General features: G+C 37.5%; 1 protein-coding gene across 14 annotated transcripts in view; it reads left to right on the top strand.

Annotated features, from left to right (window-relative positions):
• The window catches only part of SFMBT1 (Scm like with four mbt domains 1), a 120,899-nt gene that overhangs the window by 56,574 nt on the left and 43,310 nt on the right, over positions 1-21,015 (top strand). For 9 of the 14 annotated variants that reach the window (XM_010817698.4, XM_024982608.2, XM_059879607.1 and 6 more), the window contains 2 exons: positions 9,879-10,033; positions 19,430-19,524. In XM_010817698.4, coding sequence (XP_010816000.1) covers positions 10,006-10,033; positions 19,430-19,524 — 123 coding nt within the window. In that variant the 5' untranslated portion in view covers positions 9,879-10,005. Of the gene's footprint in view, positions 1-9,878; positions 10,034-19,429; positions 19,525-21,015 lie in introns of those variants that run through there. The other 5 variants (XR_009492263.1, XM_059879608.1, XM_059879605.1 and 2 more) reach the window with 3 other exon arrangements.

Below are 21,015 nucleotides of genomic sequence, written 5' to 3' on the forward strand. Positions count from 1 at the left end.
TCACAAACTATTCTCTCATATAAATGGATCTGTCTCTCAACCTCAGTCTATTTTATTGACGTATTTGTCTTTTCTTGCACTAATACCACATTATTTTAATATTTTGATAGAAGGAACTAGCTTCGTCATGTATCATCTTTTACAAAAATGTAGCTGAATTGTACATTTCCTCTTCTACATGCATTTAAAAATTAGCTCATCAAGATGAATAAAATACCTTATTGGTATTTTAATTGGGAAGGAAAACTTTTCTCTAACACAGTTTTAATGGTCAGGTAGTAATAGATTGTATGCTGCTGCTAAGTCACTTCAGTCGTGTCCGACTCTGTGAGACCCCATAGACGGCAGCCCACCAGGCTCCCCCATCCCTGGGACTCTCCAGGCAAGAACACTGGAGTGGGCTGCCATTTCCTTCTCCAATGCATGAAAGTGAAAAGTGACAGTGAAGTCACTCAGTCGTGTCCGACCCTCAGCGACCCCATGAACTGCAGCCTTCCAGGCTCCTCTGTCCATGGGATTGTATGCTTATGCCATATTTTACTTAAAAATTTCTCATTGTTAGACCAAAATAACCCTTTTAAAATATTACCTGGTAGTTTGACTTCTTAAAAGATTGAGATATAATTGACATAACATTATATTAAGCCAATATAAAACTGTAATTTATGTATATATACATATACAGTGCAAAATATATATTGCAAAAATGATTTAATTGTATATGTTCATGTGTATACACTATATCTTTTTCATCTCTCCATAGACACTTAGGTTGCTTCCATATCTTAGCTATTGTAAATAATGGTACAATGAATGTGGGGGTGTAAGATATCTTTTTGTGTTAGTGTTTTCATTTTTTTTCACTTCACATACCAGAACTGGAATTCCTGGATCATGTGGTAGTTTTGTTTTTCAATTTTTCAGGAAACTACATATTGTTTTCATACTGTGCCTTGTTGTTCAGTCGTATCCAACTCTTTGCGACCCCATGGACTGCAGCAAGCCAGGCTTCCCTGTCCATCACCATCTCCTGGAAGCTTACTCAAACTCATGTCCACTGAATCGGTGATGCCATCCAACCATCTCATCCTCTGTCATCCCCTTCTGCCTCCAATCTTTCAAAGCATCAGGGTCTTTTCCAATGAGTCAGTTCTTCACATTAGGCAAAGTATTGGAGTTTCAGCTTTAGCATCAGTCCTTCCAATGAATATTCAGGACTGATGTCCTTGAGGATTGACTGGTTGGATCTCCTTGCTGTCCAAGGGACTCTCAAGAGTCTTCTCCAACACCACAGTTCAAAAACATCAGTTCTTCGGCACTCAGCCTTCTTTATGGTCAAACTCTCACATCCATACTTGATTACTGGAAAAACCATAGCTTTGACTAGATGGACCTTTGTTGGCAAACTAATGTCTCTACTTTTTAATATGCTGTCTAGATTGGTCATAACTTTTCTTCCTCAGAGCAAGCGTCTTTTAATTTCATGGCTGCAGTCACTGTCTGCAGTCATTTTGGAGCCCAAGAAAATAAAGTCTGTCATTGTTTCTGTTGTTTCCCCGTATAACTTGCCATGAAGTGATGGGACCAGATGCCATGATCTTCATTGTTTGAATGTTGAGCTTTAAGCCAACTTTTTCACTTTCTTCTTTCACTTTCATCAAGAGGCTCTTTAGTTCTCTGCTTTCTGCCATAAGGGTGGTGTCATCTGCATATCTGAGGTTATTGATATTTCTCCTGGCAATCTTGATTCCAGCTTGTGCTTCCAGCCTGGCATTTCGCATGATGTGCTTTGCATATAAGTTAAATAAGCAGTGTGACAATATACAGACTTGACGTACTCCTTTTCCCAGTTTGGAACCAGTCTGTTCTTCCATGTCCAGTTCTAACTGTTGCTTCTTGACCTGCATACAGGTTTCTCAGAAGGCAGCTAAGGGTCTGGTATTCCCATTCTCTTTCAGAATTTTCCATAGTTTGTTGTGATCCATACAGTCAAAGGCTTTAGTGTAGTCAATGAAGCAGAAATAGATGTTTTTCCAGAGTTCTCTTGCTTTTTCTGTGACCCAGTGGATGTTGGCAATTTTATCTCTGGTTCTTCTGCCTTTTCTAAATCCAGCTTGAACATCTGGAAGTTCTTGGTTCACGTACTGTTGAAGCCTAGATTAAAGAATTTTGAGCATTACTTTACTAGCGTGTGAGATGAGTGCAGTTGTGCGGTAGTTTGAGCATTCTTTGTCATTGCCTTTCTTTGGGATTGGAATGAAAACTGACCTTTTCCAGTCCTGTGGCCACTGCTGAGTTTTCCAAATTTGCTGGCGTATTGAGTGCAGCACTTTCACAGCATCATCTTTTAGGATTTGAAGTAACTCAGCTGGAATTCCATCACCTCCATTCCACTAGGTTTGTTTGTAATAATGCTTCCTAAGGCCCACTTGACCTCTCATTCCAGGATGTCTGGCTCTAGGTGAGTGATCACACCATCATGATTATCTGGGTCATTAAGATCTTTTTTGTATAGTACTTCTGTGTATTCTTGCCACCTCTTCTTAATATCTTCTACTTCTGCTTTAGGTCCATCCCATTTCTGCCCTTTATTGTGCCTGTCTTTGCATGAAATGTTCCCTTGATAGCTCTGATTTTTTTTAAAGAAATCTCTAGTTTTTCCCATTCTATTTTTTCCCTCTATTTCTTTGCATTGTTTACTTAGGAAGGCTTTCTTATCTCTCCGTGCTCCTTGGAATTCTGCATTCAGATGGGTATATCTTTCCTTTTTTCCTTTGCCTGTTGCTTCGCTCCTTTTCTCACTTGTTTGTAAAGCCTCCTCAGATAACCAGTTCTCCTTTTTGCATTTCTTCTTCTTGGGGATGGTTTTGATCACTGCCTCCTGTACAGTGTTACGAACCTCCATCCATAGTTCTTCATGCACTCTGTCTATCAGATCTAATCCCTTGAATCTATTTGTCACTTCCACTGTATAATCATAAGGGATTTGATTTAAGTCATACCTGAATAGTCTAGTGGTTTTCCCTATTTTCTTCAGTATAAGCCTGAATTTAGCAATAAGGAGTTCATGATCTCAGCCGTAGTCAGCTCCCAGTCTTATTTTTGCTGACTATATAGAGGTTCTGCATTTGGGGATGCAAAGATTATGATCAATCTGATTTAGGTATTGACTATTTGGTGATGTCCACGTGTAGAGTCGTCTCTTGTGTTGTTGGAAGAGGGTGTTTGTTATGCCAAGTGCATTCTCTTGGCAAAACTCTGTTAGCCTTTGCCCTGCTTCGTTTGGTACTCCCAAGACCAAAGTTGCCCATTGTTCCAGGTGTCTCTTGACTTCCTACTTTGCTTTCTAGCCCCCTATGATGAAAAGGACACTTTTTTTGGTGTTAGTTCTAGAAAGTCTTGTAGGTCTTCATGGAACCATTCAACTTCAGCTTCTTCAGCATTAGTGGTTGGGGCATAGACTTGGATTACTGTGATATTGAATGGTTTGTCTTGGAAACAAAGAGAGATCATCCTGTCATTTTTGAGATTGCTCCCAAGTACAGCATTTCAGACTCTCTAGTTGACTATGAGGGCTGCTTTGTTTCTACTAAGGGATTCCTGCCCACACCATGCCTGCACCAGTGTTTATTCCCACCAGTAGTGCAGAGCAGTTTCCTGTCCTCAACATCTTTGCCAGCACTTGTTATTTTTTTCTTTTTGATGATAGCCATTCCAATAGGTATGCTGTGAGAGCTCACTGTGCTTTTGATATCCATGTCCTTAATGATGTGATGTTGAGCACCTTTTAAAAAAAGGGTATTCTTTAGGGTATTCTTTTCTCTTTTTATGAACTTTTTATTTTATGTTGAAGTATAGTTGATTAGCAGTGTTGTTGTGATAGTTTCAGGGGGACAGCAAAGAAACTCAGCCGTACGTATACGTGTATCCATTCTCCCCCAAACTTTATCCCATCCAGACTTCCACAGAACCTTAGGGTGTTCCTGAGTTGTGGCTTTTGTTGAAAGCTTTTACTGTTTTTGTAAGTTAATAAATATTGATTTGTTCAACTAAGGTAGATATGCCCTGTGTTGTGTTTACATAGTCATGAAAAGTTAAGTTAGTGTCAAATTTAATTTAGATGATCTGAGTGGCTAAGATTTGTCAACTTAACAGACTTATTTTTATGTTCCTCGTTCAACATGTAGCAGTGGGTGAAAAACAACAATAACAAACAACTTAATGAAACAATAGAAATTTTCTACTCCTGATAATCAAGTTACATTGATGTTTGACAGATGTAAGATTTAATTTACATAGTTTGTCAGATAGGATGTGCACAAGGTCAGGGAGTGAAGATTATCATATCCATTGTGGGGAGTGAAAGACAGACTGAAATCTACACGTGTTGGGGGACGAAAGTACAGTGACTGCACCACTAGCATCTGCTGTCGGGAGCAAGCTTAACTTTGCAAATCTGCCCTCAATGGAGCATCTGATTTGCTGAATTGTTTGCAGTTACCATATTTATAGCATACTTGAAATTATTACTGACCTTCCATTTGTTGAGTTGAGGGAGAGGAATGCAAATTCAAACATTTCAGTGGGAATTTTCTTTTTAACTGGTAAATATTTACTGAATTAAAACATTTTCTTGTAGCCACCATATATAATAGGTTATATCTTTATAGTCACACTGAGTTTTGTCCTTCCAAAGTGTTTTAAAAGTTGTGTCCAGCATGTTAAATCATTTGGCTGAGGACTTAAGCTATAGAAATCTCTCTGGCATTATTGTAACTTTTCTCTGCAATAAATATTCTTACTCAATGTTTAATCTTAGCCTTGAAAATCAAGTGCATTATCGTGGAGCCTAGTAGTATAAAGGGAAGGGGAAACATCATGTAGCTGTTTGTTGTTCAGATGACTTTTAGATCTTTTAAAAGACCTATTAAAAAGTAAGTATCCCATGGTGGTTTTATTTTACATTGATGTATCACTAAAAATGAAATAGTTAAATCCAGTTTTATTCTGCCTGGGTTTTGTTGTTTCCTTTGTGTGCCTGTGTATGTTTGACTTCAGGGCTTGTTTTGTACAATTAATTTTGCTTTTTAAATTGTTATTTATATTTCTTAGAGGTGTTTCATATTTTAGAATAGCTATACTTTGGCTTCAGTCTCTTTTATTAGAATCTCCTGTAATAGGCTCCTGTTTAGTTCACTGAAATAATTTTAAATAAGATGAGCAAGATCCAGATTAGTTAGTTCATGGGAGCTTATTTACATAAATAGCTCTTAATGTATTCTGGTCACCACAAGAGGAATTCTAATACCAAAATCAGTAATAAAATAAAGGCAATAAAATAATTTAACATGAATAGGAAATAAATGAAAAGTAAATTAAATTTTTACATGTTTCAAGCTCCTGGATATTTTACTGTTTTTTTTTTCCCCTCACTGCATGAAAAGACAGCAGACTAGCAATAAAGAGAAGGATCTGCCAGATGTTCTACAGCAAAAGGCTTCATCACTTTATTTCTCTTGATCCTATTAAGACTATGAACTGACTGTTTATTGGTTAAAAATCTAAGTGATGTTTTAAGATTGAAAAAAATCTCAATCCTTTTTCACAGCTTTGCATGGTGACAGATGGTAACTGGTCTTATTGCAATGATCATTTCATATTGTATAAAAAAATTGAATCACTACACCCGAAACTTACCTAATATTGTTTGTTAATTATAGCTCAATTTTTAAAATTTTGTATTCTTAGTTTCACCTGCGTAAGAGTTGCATTTCCCCCAACTCATATCTTTTTGGCTCTGAAGATTTACTTATAATAATTATTATTATTGCACTTTGTGGCTCACTTCCCAAAATATGGCGGTGTATTTCAAGAGTTGATGAGTGCAAGCAGTGGGTGCTATCTGCAAAGCCTTGTAAACCGACAGAAAATTTTGTTGTATCAGACCCATGACGAAGTTTCAAGACTATATGTTGAGATGACCACTAAATTGTTGCCGTAGAAACTTAAAACTGTCAACTGCATAACATAACTCAGCATTTACTATGTAACTCTCTGGTAAATGTTTTTCATGGTTTATCCTACTTATCTTATCAGCCGGTGAGGTAGGTACAATACTGTTAATCCCCACTTTTATAAGTGATATCATTGGCACAAATAAGGCATTTGTTGAAAGTCACATAGCCAAGTAAACAATGGACACAAGATTTTTTAAAGTTAATATAAATTATCCTTCACTTGCTTTTTTTCCACTGGGTGTAAACATGACACTCCCATATGCTTTTATAAATCTGCCTGTATTCTTCTAATGGATACAGAGTATTTCCTAGTGTAGTGTTTCATAACATGTGTAGCCATCTCTTTCACATTTGATGGTTTTACAGGCTGTTTCTGGTTTCTCACTGTTACAGATAATACTAAGGAGATTGGACATATTTTTGTAAGTTTTAACTCTGATTTTTAATGTGAGTTAATCACTTAATATTTTGCCCATTTTTATTTTTTATTGGTGAATTATAGGAACTTGTATTAATTAATCCATTATCTTACAATTTGCTAATATTTTCATCTATCTCAACTGTCCTTTTGTTTTTATTGAATATTAATTGACATAACATTATATTAGTTTCAGACACATAGCACAATGATTTGATATTTGTATACATTGTGAATGATTACTGCAGTAAATCTAGTTACATCTGTCACTAAACATAGAAAAAAAATTTTTCTTGTAATGAGAACTTCAGAACTACTCTCTTATCTTTGAATTTTGTTTATGGTGTCTTTTGCCATTTAGAAATTTGATACTTTTATGTTTTTGTCTCCTTTATGGTTTCTCTTTTTGGGTCCAGAGTGATTTTTTTTTTTCCGGAGTGACCATTTTTAAAACAGATTTGATCCTTTCTCTGCTTAAAAACGGCTTCCCTGATAGCTCATCTGGTAAAGAATCTATCTGTAATGCAGGAGACCCCAGTTCAATTTCTGAGTCGGAAAGATCTGCTGGAGAAGGAATAGGCTACCCACTCCAGTATTCTTGGGCTTCCCTTGTGGCTCAACTGGTAAAGAATCTGCCTGCAATGCGGAAGACCTGAGTTCAGTTGGATCCCTGGGTCTGGAATATCCCCTGGAGGAGGCCACGGCAGTGCACTCTATGGAGAATTCCAAGGACAGAGGAACCTGGCAGGCTACCTCCATAGGATCGCAGTCGGACACGACTGAAGTGACTGAGCATGCACACACTACTTAATTAAAGAAGCCCTTGATTGCTTCTCATTGAGAGGTAGTATATAGTATAGTGCTTGAGGAATTAGAATATGGATGCTTTGCTAGGTTTGAAACCTGATTCTCCTTCTTACTAGCTGTAGGACACTGGCAGGTACTGCTTATTCTGTGCTTGTTTCCTCATGGTGGCTATGGTTACCTTGTCCAGTTGTTGAGAGTATTAAATGGCTTAGTATGTTTAAGTGCTTTGGATAGTAGCCACACATGGAAAATCCTCAGTAAATATCGTATGTGTTATTTCTTCTCTTCCTGTCCAGTTTCCTTGTGTGCCACTTATCTGGTTGGTTTCGATGCTTCAGCCACAGAGGCCTCCTCTCAGTTCCTCCCTACCTTAGAGCCTTTGTGTGTGCTGCTCCCTGTGCCTGGACTACACTTTCTTTTCTGTCCTTTTTGACTCGCTGCAGTTTCCCCTTTGTTGTTGATCATTCAGTCGTGTCCAACTCTTTGCAATCCCATGGACTGCAGCACACCAGGGTTCCCTGTCCTTCAGTATCTCCTGAAGTTTGCTTGAACTCATGTCCATTGAGTCGGTGATGCCATCCAACCATCTCATCCTCTGTCACCCCCTTCTCCTCCTGCTCTTAATCTTTCCCACCATCAGAGTCTTTTGCAATGAGTCTTTCTTCACATCAGGGGACCACAGGTATTGGAACTTCACCATCAGTCCTTACAGTGAATAATCAGGAAATGTTGGTCTCCTTTAGAATTGACTGGTCTGATCTCCTTGCTGTCCAGTAGACAAGAGTCTTCTCCCACACCAGTTAGAAAGCACCAATTCTTCAGCGCTCAACCTTTAGTATCACCTTGAATATCTCCCTTAGCACCCCCCAGCCCCCACCCGCCGCCTCCAACCAGGGACCATGTCAGTGTCCTCTTATTTTAGGTTAGGTCTGCCGTTATGTTCTGTTTTAGCACCCACTGCTTTTCCTTCTTAGCACTTTAAATAATTGTTTTAAATTGTTAGCTTAAATTTTCTTCCTCCTATTGAAAATAAGTGTCATGAATGCAGAAACTAAGTCTCTCTTGGTTACTTTACCTTTACCCCCTGGAATAGTAGATGGTAATGAACTGGTGTTCCATAAATATGGGGAGTGAATGAATTATAGGTGGAATGATATAGTTTAAATGTTTTGGACTTGGAGTAGAAAAGGAAGCTGAGAGAAGAAAGCTTGTTCAGAGGATTTAAATCTCACTACCAAGTTTATACTCAGTTGTTCCTATCTGTGAAAGTATGAGTTTCAGTGCTTAAGTTGTATGAAAGGACTTTGGATAACTGGTAGTTACCTCAAATGGGATATCCGTAGTATTAACAGTTATTAAGATTTTCTCTATGCTCAGTAGGAAATTTAGTTTTAAAATCTGAAAAGGATGTTATGCTCATTTTACAGATTTAAAAAATGGACATAATGTAGTCTGTATAAGATAGCATATTTATCGTGGGTGGAGCTGGAGCTAGAATCTGTTTAAAAGGTTTTTATGAGAATCCATTCCTGGGGATCGAATACAGATTCAGAATCTTGTTGACAGGTGCAGAGGTATTTGCTCTTGTAGGTATCACAGGCAGCTGTGTCTGTTGAGTTCCTGTCCCACCGTTACGGTTTTCTGCATTGTTGTCCTTTTGGTCTGTTCACATTCTGCCTTCGGGCAGCAGCTTCTTTCCTCTTTCTACTCTATTAGGCATATGTAAAGGCAGTATCTGAGATTGTTTTGCATGTAAGTAAAGCAGGAATAAATAGATTCATCCATGTGCAGCATGGATGGGCCTCAAAAACATGCTGAGTGAAAGAAGCGAGATACAAGAAACCACATACTGTATGATTCCATTGCTGTGACATGTCCAGAAGTGACAAAATCTCTAGAGACAGAAAGTTGATCAGTGGTTGCCTGAGGCTGGGGATGGAACAGGGAAGAACTGCAGGTGGGAAGGAAGTTCTTTTCCAGAGGGATAGAAATATTCCAAAATTGGAGTATAGTGATGGTTACACAAATCTGTAAATTTACTGAAGATAATTGAATTGTACACTTAAAATGGAACATTTTGGCATGTGAGTTATGTCCCAATAAAACTCTTTTTTTTTTGAAGAATAAATGATATCAGAGCTTATTTTGGAAGAATTGTGCTTTTTTTGTAAGTGTAATTGTAGACAAATATAGTTCATACTTTTTGGTTCTGCATAATATTGTAGGTAAATGAGATGGGAAACTAGATAAAATAATACATTGTATCCTGAATCTTACTAAGACAGAGCTTTGAAAGCTAAACTCCTCCCCCATTCCCCAGAACTTCATTAAGAATTGGAGTTTTCGTGGATAGACCTGCTCAGTATTATAATCTGCATTGAAGAGGTAGTGATTCACATATATATGTTTATTTGTTGTGATTTTTAGATATCAAGATCTTAATAGCTTGCTCTCTCTGTGTCTACACACACACACATATACCTTCAAAATTAGAAAAGGTGTCAATTTTTGTTTCTAATTACATCTATGCTGCCAGTGTGTTTTTATCTGCCGTTTCAACCCACCAGAGTGTTGCGTCTTATGAGTGAGTAAACACTGGACTGCAGCCTGTTAATGTGTTCTTTTTGATTTTTCAGCACTTTCACTTGGACCCTTCGATGCCCATTGAACAGATGCTTGAGAATTGCAAGTAATCTTCAGATTGTAGCATAACCATAAGGCCTGTCCTCTGTGTGGGGAGGAGCTTACCCATGTGCTGTGGAAATGAACGGGGAGCAGCAGACTGATGCAGGTATCGGTTTTGCTGAGCGGAATCTGTTTTTCGGAGTGCAGAATTCCATTACTCACCTGTGTTACATTGTCAGGCTTATCTTTCTACCACTAAATGGGAAGCTCTTTGAAGATACGAGTTATCTTTCTTTGTACCTGGCACCAGGGGTGCTCAGCCTGTTTGCTGAAAAAGTAAATAACTTTTATGAGCAGACTTCGTTTAAAAAAAAAAGGTAATTTGTTTTGAAGTAATTATCAATTCATAGGAGCTTGCAAAGATTCTGACAGTCTTCATGTACCCATCACACAGCTTCTACTGTAAGTGACATCTCATTTAAGTATAGTGCAATATAAAAGCTGGGAAATTGATATGTGTATCAAATGTATGTATTTCTCTATGATTTGTGTAAATTCCTGTAACTGCCACTTCAGTCAAGATACAGAACTATTCCATCGCCACACAGAGCTTCTTTGTACTGCCCCTTTACAGTTACACCGACTCCTCTTCACCAGCATTCCCTAACCCGAGGTAACCATTAATCATTTCTTCATATCTATAATTTTGTCATTTCCAGAATGTTACATAAGTAGAACCACACAGTATGTGACTTTCTGAGATGGGCTTTTTTTCACTCAAAATAATGCCCCTGAGATCCATCCAAATTCTTGAATATATCAGGAATCTGTTCTCTTTTATTGCTTGGTAGTATTCCATGGATATACTGCCGTTTGGTTAACCATTCATCTGTTGCAGTACATTTTGGTTGCTTCCAGCTTTTGGCTTTTATGAATAAAGCTGCTATGAATAATCATATACATAAGATTTCATTTTTCTGGGATAAATGCCCAGGAGCACCGCTACTTTCCAGTGTGGCTGTACCATATACATTCTTTCCAGCAATGTATGAGATCTGATTTCTTCACATCCTCACAGCCATTTGGTATTGTCACTATTTTTACTGAAGTCGTGCTGATAAATTAACAGATCATCTTGGTCTTACTTTGCATTCCCCTAATGGTTAGTGATGTTGAACAGGTTCTTACTTGCCATCCCTACATCGTCTTCAGTACCATGGCATCGTAGTTTTGGCTCATTTATCAGTCATATTGTTTGTTGCTTTTTAATTGACAACTTTATTGAAGTACTTTTTTTTGAGATACAATTCACATACTGTAAAATTTACCATTTGAAAATATACAATTCAGTGGTTTTTAGTATATTCACAAGCACTACTACTTAATTCCAGAACATTTTCATCACTCCTCAGAAGAAACCATTGGCAGTTATTTCTTGCTTAATCCAGCCTCTGGAGATCATGTCTACTTTCTGTCTCTATGCTGCTGCTGCTGCTAAGTCGCTTCAGTCATGTCCGACTCTGTGCAACCCCATAGACAGCAGCCCATCAGGCTCCACCATCCCTGGGATTCTCCAGGCAAGAACACTGGAGATAGATTTTACCTATTCATACTCTTTTTTTATTAATGTTTCCATGGTATATCCTTTTCATCCTTTCACTTTCAACCTCTGTGAATCATTATATTTGAAGTACGTTTCTTATAAAACCATATAGTCATTAAAAATTTTTTTTCAGTCTTGTAATTGGTGTGTTTAGACCATTTACAGTTAATGTAATTGTCGATATGTTAAGGCTCATGTGTGCCTTTTTTTTTTTTTTTTAACATCTGCCGATTTTGTTCATTTGTTTTCTCTATTTTTTGTTCCTTTTCCTATCTTCCTGTGGGATACTTGAAAATGTTTTTAGAATTTTGTTTTGATTTGTCTCTACAGTGTTCTTTTTTTTTTTTTTTTTAAAGATTTTGTTTGCTGGAGTCTTTGTTGCCCTTCAGGCTTTCTCTAGTTGCAGAGTACAGGTGCTACACTCTAGTTGCAGTGCACTGGCTTGTCATTGGGGTGGCTTCTCTTGTGGCATAGCACAGCCTTTAGGCACACAGGCTTCAGAAATCGCGGCTTGCAGGCTCTACAGCACTGGGTCGGTAGTTGTGGCGCACAGGCCTAGTTGCCCCATGGCATGTGGGATCTTCCTAGAGCAGGGATCGAACCTATATCCCCTGAGTTGGCAGGCAGATTCTTAACCAATCTATCATCAAGGAAGCCCTGTATACTGTTCTTGAGTGTATCTCTTTGTGTAGCTTTTTTAGTGGTTGCTCTAGGTATTATATATACCTAACATATCCCATTGGAGAAGGCAATGGCACCCCACTCCAGTACTCTCGCCTGGAAAATCCCATGGATGGAGGAGCCTGGTAGGCTGCGTTCCATGGGGTCACTGAGGGTCAGACACGACTGAGCGACTTCACTTTCACTTTTCACTTTCATGCGTTGGAAGAAGGAAATGGCAACCCACTCCAGTGTTCTTGCCTGGAGAATCCCAGGGACGGGGAAGCCTGGTGGGCTGCTGTCTATGGGGTCACACAGAGTCGGACACAACTGAAGTGACTTAGCATAGCAAGCAACATATCCCATTCTGCTGATGTTATCATTTTGTTAGAGTGAAGTGTAGAAATTTTACCTGCTTTTTATATCTCCTTACCTACTCTTATTTATAATAAAACTTGTCTTAAATATTTCTCTACATATTTTGAGAACCAGATTAGATATTGTTAAAATTTGGGGGAACTTTCCTGGCTGTTCAGTGGTTAAGACTGCACTTCCAATGCAGGGTGTTACAGGTTCCATCCCTGGTCAGGGAACTAAGATCCCACATGCCTTCTGGTATGGCCAAAAAAAAAATTTTTTTTTTGGCTTCAGCTGTCAAATATAGTTTAGAAAATTCAAGAGAAGAAGGAAAATGTTTCATAATAATGTTTTCCACTATTTTTATTTTTTGTTCTTTATTAATTCCTGATTTTCCAAGATTCCTTTTACTAGCATTTCACTTCTGTTTATAGAATTTCCTTTAGCCATTTTTCTAGTGTAGGTCGGTTGGTGATAAAATTATTAGTTTCCCTGTCTCTGGTCACTTCCCTTAGAAGAGGTACTGTTTCTCTTGCTGCTTTCAAGATTTAATGTCTTTGATTTTCAGCAATTTGACTCTGTGTGTCTGTGTACAGATTTCCTTGGGTTTATCTTGTTTGGGGTTTTCTCAGCTTTTTAAAATTGTAGGCTCATGTCTTTTGACAAATTTGAAACATTTTCAGCCATTATTTCTTCTAGGACTTTTACTGCCTTGTTCTTTCTCTTCTTTTGGAACTCTGAAGACACTTTTGTTAAATCTTTGTTATTGTTGCACAGCTTTATGAGGCTCTTTTCATTTTTTTCTCTGTGTTGTTTAAATTGAAGTGTTTTCTATTGCTCTTTAATTTTAGTGATTCTTTGTTCTCCCCATTCTGCTTATAGAGCTTATCTATGGAGGGGTTTTTTTTTTGTTTTGTTATATTTTCAGTTCTAAAATTTCTTTTTTTAGCTGAGGAGGAATGAGAGATGGGAATAGGTCCAACTTAAAGTGCCACAATCCCACTCTTCTGACAGAGGTTCAATAACTTGTCTTGAATAGATGCTTTTCAGTTTGGGGTTTTTTGTTTTTTTTTTTTTCCCCTTCAGTTAATTTCAGAACTTTGAAATGGTCAAGTTTCATTGTTTAGCCAGTATTTTTGCTGCTTTTCTGAAAGAGTAAGGTATTCACTTTGCTATTTAGGAAGTTGATTTGTTTTCTTTTGTTTTAAATGTTGTCATTAACTCATACAGTATATATATTACGTGTGAATTTAAATCCGTTGCTGTCATCATTCATTTGATGATCAAATTATTCCATTCTCAAGCAGTGAGAGTTGTTTCAGATTGGTTCCTGTGTTCTTTGGATGTGATGTCATTATATCTCTGATAGTTTTAGCCCTTGCTTTCTGGCATAGTAAGATTCCAAGGTTCCTCCGGTACATTTCCTGCCCCAACTTTGCAATCTGACATTTCTCTGAGAAGCTCTTTTTTTTTTTTTTAAGTGGATATGATGTTTATCGGAGAAGGCAATGGTACCTCACTCCAGTCAGTACTCTTGCCTGGAAAATCCCATGGACGGAGGAGCCTGGTAGGCTGCAGTCCATGGGGTCGCTAAGTCGGACACAACTGAGCAACTTCACTTTCACTTTTCACTTTCATGCATTGGAGAAGGAAATGGCAACCCACTCCAGTGTTCTTGCCTGGAGAGTCCCAGGGACGGGGGAGCCTGGTGGGCTGCCGTCTGTGGGGTCACACAGAGTCGGACACGACTGAAGCGACTTAGCAGCAGCAGCAGCAGCATGATGTTTATAATCTACAGCCCAGATGCTGGGGTGCTCATTGATAGTAGCTTGCCATTTCTTCTAGGTCTCATCCATAAACATAGCTGGAAAATACACATCATTTTTTTTGTTTGATGCACGATGTGGGGGATCCTAGTTCTATGACTAGGGATCAAACCTGAGCCCCCTGCAGTGGAAGTGTGGAGTCTCAAGCATTGGACTGCCAGCAAAGTCCCAAAATACACATCTTTTGAAGAGAAAAGAAAATCAGATGGCTTCATCTGATATTTATAATTTTATAAAATTGTATAAATTTTATATAATTTCATAAATAATTTTATAAAATTACAGGGATTTTCTTTCTTTGATTTTTATATCTTTTCTTTTGAAAATGTGTTGTTTTGTAATCTTTAATATCATCACTTATTTGTTTTTATCCTCATTTAAACTTGTTTAAATTGTTTTATCCTTATTTAAACTTATTTATTTATATAATATTCATATAATTTTCTCACAACAAGAATACCAACATTCCAGATATCAATAGAATAGTAGTGTGTGGTTTAAGATTTCATTGTTTTGTCTTTAAATATAGTCCACTCAGGTTTGCAGTCAGAATTCTGTATTTTAATAATGACTTAAAGGGATTCTGTTTTCTTTGTGGTTTTTCCACCAACCATTAGGCGTGTTTGTTTAAGTTCATTTTCAGTTTTTAGAATTTTTAATTTAAATATGTTTCTAAATTGTGTAAAGAATATACGTAATTATAAAGTCAAAATTATATTTATAACAACATTCCCACTTTCAGGTTGATAGAATTCATGCTTTTTATTCTTCTCCATATATAAAGAAGGTTTATTACATTTTATCCTGTTGTTCATTTTTTAAAATGTAAAAAGATAGATGTGAGCATTTGCATATATATTCATATCTCTTTGACCCTATGCAAAAATTAGAGCTACAAGAAAAACTGCTCTATGTTTTGCTGTTTGACTTAATATGTACTGAGGATTATTCCACATCAGTATGTGGAAATCGTTCTCATTCCTTTTTACAGCTGTATAATGTTGGATGTATATACTATATTTTATTCACCCAGTTCCTTACTGATGGACATTTGGATTAATTCCAGTCTTGGGATTACATATATAGTACTACAATGAATAGCCTTGTACATACGTCTTTTTGTATTTTTGCCAGCATATGTTTGGGATAGATTCCTAGAAGTGGGATTGCTGGATCAGAAGGTAAATACATATGTAATTTTGTTAGCTGTTGCCAACAAAAATACAACCCCTTTCACCAGGGTTGTATCATTATACTTTACCTGCCTAATTACTTGCCTCACCATGAAGTGTGTTGTCAAACTTTTAGAATTTTTTCCAATCTGATATCTCAGTGTAGTTTTCATTTGCATTCTTTTAAAATGAGTAACTTTGCACCTCTTTCCATATGTTTAAGGACTATTTGCAATTCAAAAAATTCTCTTTTCATGTATTTTGCTCATTTTTTTATCAGATCATTAATTAGTCTTGTTTTTTCTCAGTTTTTAGGTAGTTTTTTTGATGTATGGGAGATTTTAGTCCTTTAATTCATTGCTTTTATTGCTCCTGTTTATTTATTTATTTTTTAATTAGCATGCTGCTTGAGGGGCTAGGGTTCTTGCCAAGGACCATGAATACAAATTGTCTAGCCTTGTTATGTTCTAGTGATGGAAGTTGGCTTTCTATTGACTCATGCTTCCAGGATGCTCCCAATAAAATCTTTATTGATTTGTTTTATTTCTAGTGAAAAATTTCAAATATGTAGAAATGAATGGAAAACATATAAGGAATACTTCTGTACCTACCATACAGAATTTAAAATTAATAAATAATAAATTAACTTTGTCCAAATTTGTTTTCATGTTTTTAAATTGTGGTATATTATCCATAACATAAAATTTACCATTTTAACCAGGTATACTGGTCATTCACATTGTTGTGCAACCATTAACACCACCATCTCCAAAACTTTTTTATCTTCCTGTACTGGAACTCTGTACCCATTAAACACTAACTCCACATTCCCCTCTCCCCCCCAGTCCTTGGAAACTCCCATTCTTGTTTCTGTCTCTATGAATTTGACTACTCTACCTCAAGTAAGTGGAAACATAACAATATTTGATCTTTTGTGCTTGACTTATTTAGTGTAATGTTCTCATAGTTCATCTACATTTTGTAGCCTGTCTCAGAATTTCCTTCCTTTTTGTGACTGAATAATATTCCATTGTATGCATATACCACATTTTGTTTATCCATTCATTTGTTGATGGATACCTGGGTCAGTTACTTCCACCTTTTGGCTGTTGTGAGTATTGCTGCTCTAAACATTCATGTACAGATACCTGTTTGAGTCCCTGTTATCAATTCTTTCGGATATATACCCAGAAGTGAAATTGCTGGATCATATGCTAATTATATTTAAAATGTTTTGAGGAACCACCAAAAAATTTTCCACACTGACTATACCATTTCCTATTCCAAGACCAGCAATGCACAAAGATTCCAATTTCTCATTTCCTTGCCAAAGCTTATTTTCTGCTTTTTGATAATAGCCATCCTAATGAGTATGAGGTGGTGTCTCTTTGTGGTTTTGATTTGCCTTTAATGATATTGAAGATCAGTCCTGGGTGTTCATTGGTAGGACTGATGTTGAAGCTGAAACTTCAATACTTTGGCTACCTGATGTGAAGAGCTGACTCCTTTGAAAAGACCCTGATGCTGGGAAAGATTGAGGGCAGGAGGAGAAGGGGACAACAGAGGATGAGATGGTTGGATGGCATCACTGAGTCAGTGGACATGGGTTTGGGTGGACTCTGGGAGTTGGTGATGAACAGGGAAGCCTGGTGTGCTGCGGTTCATGGGGTCGCAAAGAGTCAGACACGACTGAGCAACTGAACTGAATGATGTTGAACACACTTTCATGTGTTCCATTTTTTTAAATTAATAAAACATAATACAGTTTAAGTCTCTCTTACTTTTCTTCTAACCTTTGCTTCCCTCCATCCCCAAAGGTTATTGAAATGCATGTATTTATAAACATTATATTGCAGAGTTTTGTTTTGAGGCTTAAATTATATCTTGTACTTTTTATTCTGCACCTGCTTTTTTTTTTTTTACTTGATGTGATTTTTTTTTTTTTCTTTTTGAGATTTATATGTCAATCCGTTCATTCATTTCAGCTGTTACATAGTAGTGCTCCATTGTAGGATTGCCATCATGTATCTGTTCTCCTACTGATTGCTTCTGTCTGTTGCTGTTAGAAACAGTACTGTGGTGAGCGTCCCTGTGTTTGCTTGCCTCCTTGTGTCTGTGTGACGCATAGACTCCCCAAGGGTGTACTCATTCAGCAGCTGTTTATCGTAGACCTGGTAGTGTTAGGCATGGGCAGTGGGAACGCGTCTGAATAAAGCCCTGCTTCTAAGCAGCTTATGTGAATTGGGGTGATTGGGTTACAATGAAGTGTTTGAATCTTTGCTCCCTCAGCAAAAATGTGCTGAGTCTCTGCTATGACAGAAATAGAGCATTTTCCAAAACAACGTTGCTGTCTTCATAGAGTTTGTTGTCGAGTGGGGAAGATAAAAAGACATAAGGTATACTTTGAGGTAGGAATGAATGCCTTGAAGATAATGAAAGCAGAGGCTGGGGGCTTCTACTTTAGATGTGCACTGATGGAAGGCCTTTCTGGTTGCTGGAAGGTCTTTCTGAAGAGGTGTTTGAGTAGAGGCTGAATGAAGTAAAGCTGTGAATGACACAGGGGAATGAGCCTAAGCTGAGGTAATAACTAACCTAGGGGCTTTGAGGAGAGAACGTGGTTAGAAAGTAAACAAACAAACAAACCTCAGTGTTCTTTGAGTGCAGTGAGCAAGCAAGAGGCTGGTTGGGGATGCAGTGGCAAGGTCAGGAGCTAGGAGTCAGATCATATAGGGCCTTTGTAGTCTCCCAGAGATTTTAGGTTTATTGCATGATTAAAAGGTGAAAGGTATTGTTGTTAGACCTTGCACTTAGAGCAGTAGAAATGGTGGGAAGTGATTAGACTTGGGGTATTTTTAAAGATAGTACCTACAGAATTTTCTGATTAATTAAATGTAAGATTGAAAGAAAGAGAAAAAAGTAAGAATAACTCCACAGTTTTTGGGTTGAGCCAAAATATCAGCCAGTGGTATCTTTTACTCAATTTGAGGACACTAAGGAAGAAGAGATTGAAAATTTAAGTTTGAAAGACCTATTAAAGATCTCAAATACTTGGCAATTAGATACCAACTTACGGTCCAGAGTTATTATAATAGTTACACTCTCACCAGCTTTATATGATCCATTTAGGCGAATCCCAAATGGATCCTAGCAGGAGAGAGCATGTCACACTCTATGGTGTTGAGATTCATTCATAATCAGTGCATTAAGTGGAAATAAAAGTGTTAGTTGCTCAGTCATGTCCAACTCTTTAGGATCCCATGGACTGTAGTCCACCTGGCTCCTCTGTCCATGGAATTCTCCAGACAAGAATACCAGAGTGGGTAGCCATTCTCTTCCCCAGGGGATCTTCCCAACCCGGGGATCAAACCCTGGTCTCCCACATTGCAGGCAGATTCTTTACCATCTGAACCCCCAGATCAGATCAGTTGCTCAATTGTGTCTGACTCTTTGCGACCCCATGAATCGCAGCACGCCAGGCCTCCCTGTCCATCACCACCTCCCGGAGTTCACTCAGACTCACGTCCATCGAGTCGGTGATGCCATCCAGCCATCTCATCCTCTGTCGTCCCCTTCTCCTCCTGCCCCCAATCCCTCCCAGCATCAGAGTCTTTTCCAATGAGTCAACTCTTCGCATGAGGTGGCCAAAGTATTGGAGTTTCAGCTTTAGCATCATTCCTTCCAAAGAAATCCCAGGGCTGATCTCCTTCAGAATGGACTGGTTGGATCTCCTTGCAGTCCAAGGGGATCTCTGAACCCCCAGGGGAGCCCAAATCAGTGCATTAAGGGAAACTGCTATTTAAAAAGAAAACTTAGTTATCCTGGATGTAAAGTAAATTAACTTGTGAAGTAAGTTGTAAGTTAGGTTTACTAAGTTTATATTTTTATATCTTGAGTTTTCTCTAATTGGGTCTTGCCTGTTTTGTGTTGTTTTGTTTTAATTCCAGATGCTGGATCTGGAGTGGAAGAAGTGGAGTTAAGCTGGGAAGACTATCTAGAAGAGACAGGGTCCACAGCAGTTCCCTACGGGTCTTTTAAACATGTAAGTGGTGACTATATTGCTTGACTGCCTGATCCTTTTTCATTTAGAAAAAATGAAAATCTTTTTTCATTTGATCTTTTTTCATTTAGAGACCTTATCGTATGGATCAGTTTTAAATTCCTGATATGATAACATCTCTGCCATATCTGAGCTTGGTTCTAATATCTGCTCTGTCTATTCAAACTGTGTTTTTTGTCTTGCAGTAGCTCTGTAAGTTTTTGTTGAAAGCTGGATATGTTAATAATATACTGAGTAAAAAAAAAAGAAATAAATGAGTTTTCATTGTTTTCTGTTTATCCAGATAAAAGTTAGGCTGATTTTACTGTTCGTTTTAGCTGTGGGTGTGAGAGGCTAAAAGGTACTTTGCTGTCGTTTATTTTGCCTCACCTTTTGTACAGGAGCCCTCTTAATGTGGTGGTAAGGTACGAGGGGAGCAAAAGCATTCTCTAGTCCTGTGATTTGGTCTCAGTGTTTTAGTGAGCCTGAGTTGTGTGTATTCTTTCCCCTATTTTGGAGGCTAGAGGGGGCTGGAGTTGGGTATTTTCCTTACCTTAGATCAGTAAGGTTCTGTTCACTGTAGTTGGTTAGGACCTAGTGAAATAGTTTTTCTTGAGGGTTAGTCTTGTTAAGAAGAACAGAACGCTTTGGATGTATTTTATGATGCTGCTTTCTTCTCTCCCATATTGCAGGCAGATTCTTTACCATCTGAGCCATCGGGGAAGCCCAATTTTTGTTATAACTTGTCTCAAAGAATTTTCTAATTTCCTTTGTGATTTCTTTTTTGATCTGTTGGCTAGCTGTGTTTAATATGCACATATTTGTGAATTTTTTAGTTTTCCTTGTGTTACTGAGTTCAAGTTTTATTCCATTGTGATCAGAAAAGTTACTTTGTATGATTTTTTATTTTTGTCCTGATATGGTCAGTCCTGGAGAATGTTCCATGTTCATTTGAGAGGAATGTGCATTCTCCTGTTGCTGAGTAGTGTTCTCTTTACATCTATTAGGTCTCGTTGATTTATAATCTTGTTTAAGTCTTCTGTTTCCTTTCTGTCTAGTCATTCGATCCTATATTAATTGTAGGGTACCAATTTGTTTAGACATCAGCACAACCTTGATACCAAACCTAATAATTCAAGAAGAGAAAATTACAGAGATGTGTCACTTACAATGACTGATGCAAAAATAGCTTCATACAAAGTAAACTTTGTATACCAAACTGAATGTACCTGTATTTAAAAAGGATAATACATTAATAACAAGTTGATTTTTTACAGGAATGCAGGATGGCTTAACATTTGAAAATAAACCAGCATAATTCACCATAGTAGTAGAGTAAAGGAGACAATTTTTACTATTATCACAATATATAAAGAAAATTATTGATAAAATTCCATATCCACTTATGATAAAATTCTTAGCAATCTATAGATGAGAATGTCCTTAATTTGATGATGTGTATATATACAAAATCTACAGAAAACTATTAATAGT

Source organism: Bos taurus, chromosome 22 (assembly GCF_002263795.3).
Source record: "Bos taurus isolate L1 Dominette 01449 registration number 42190680 breed Hereford chromosome 22, ARS-UCD2.0, whole genome shotgun sequence".
NCBI classification, from domain to species: Eukaryota; Metazoa; Chordata; class Mammalia; order Artiodactyla; family Bovidae; genus Bos; species Bos taurus.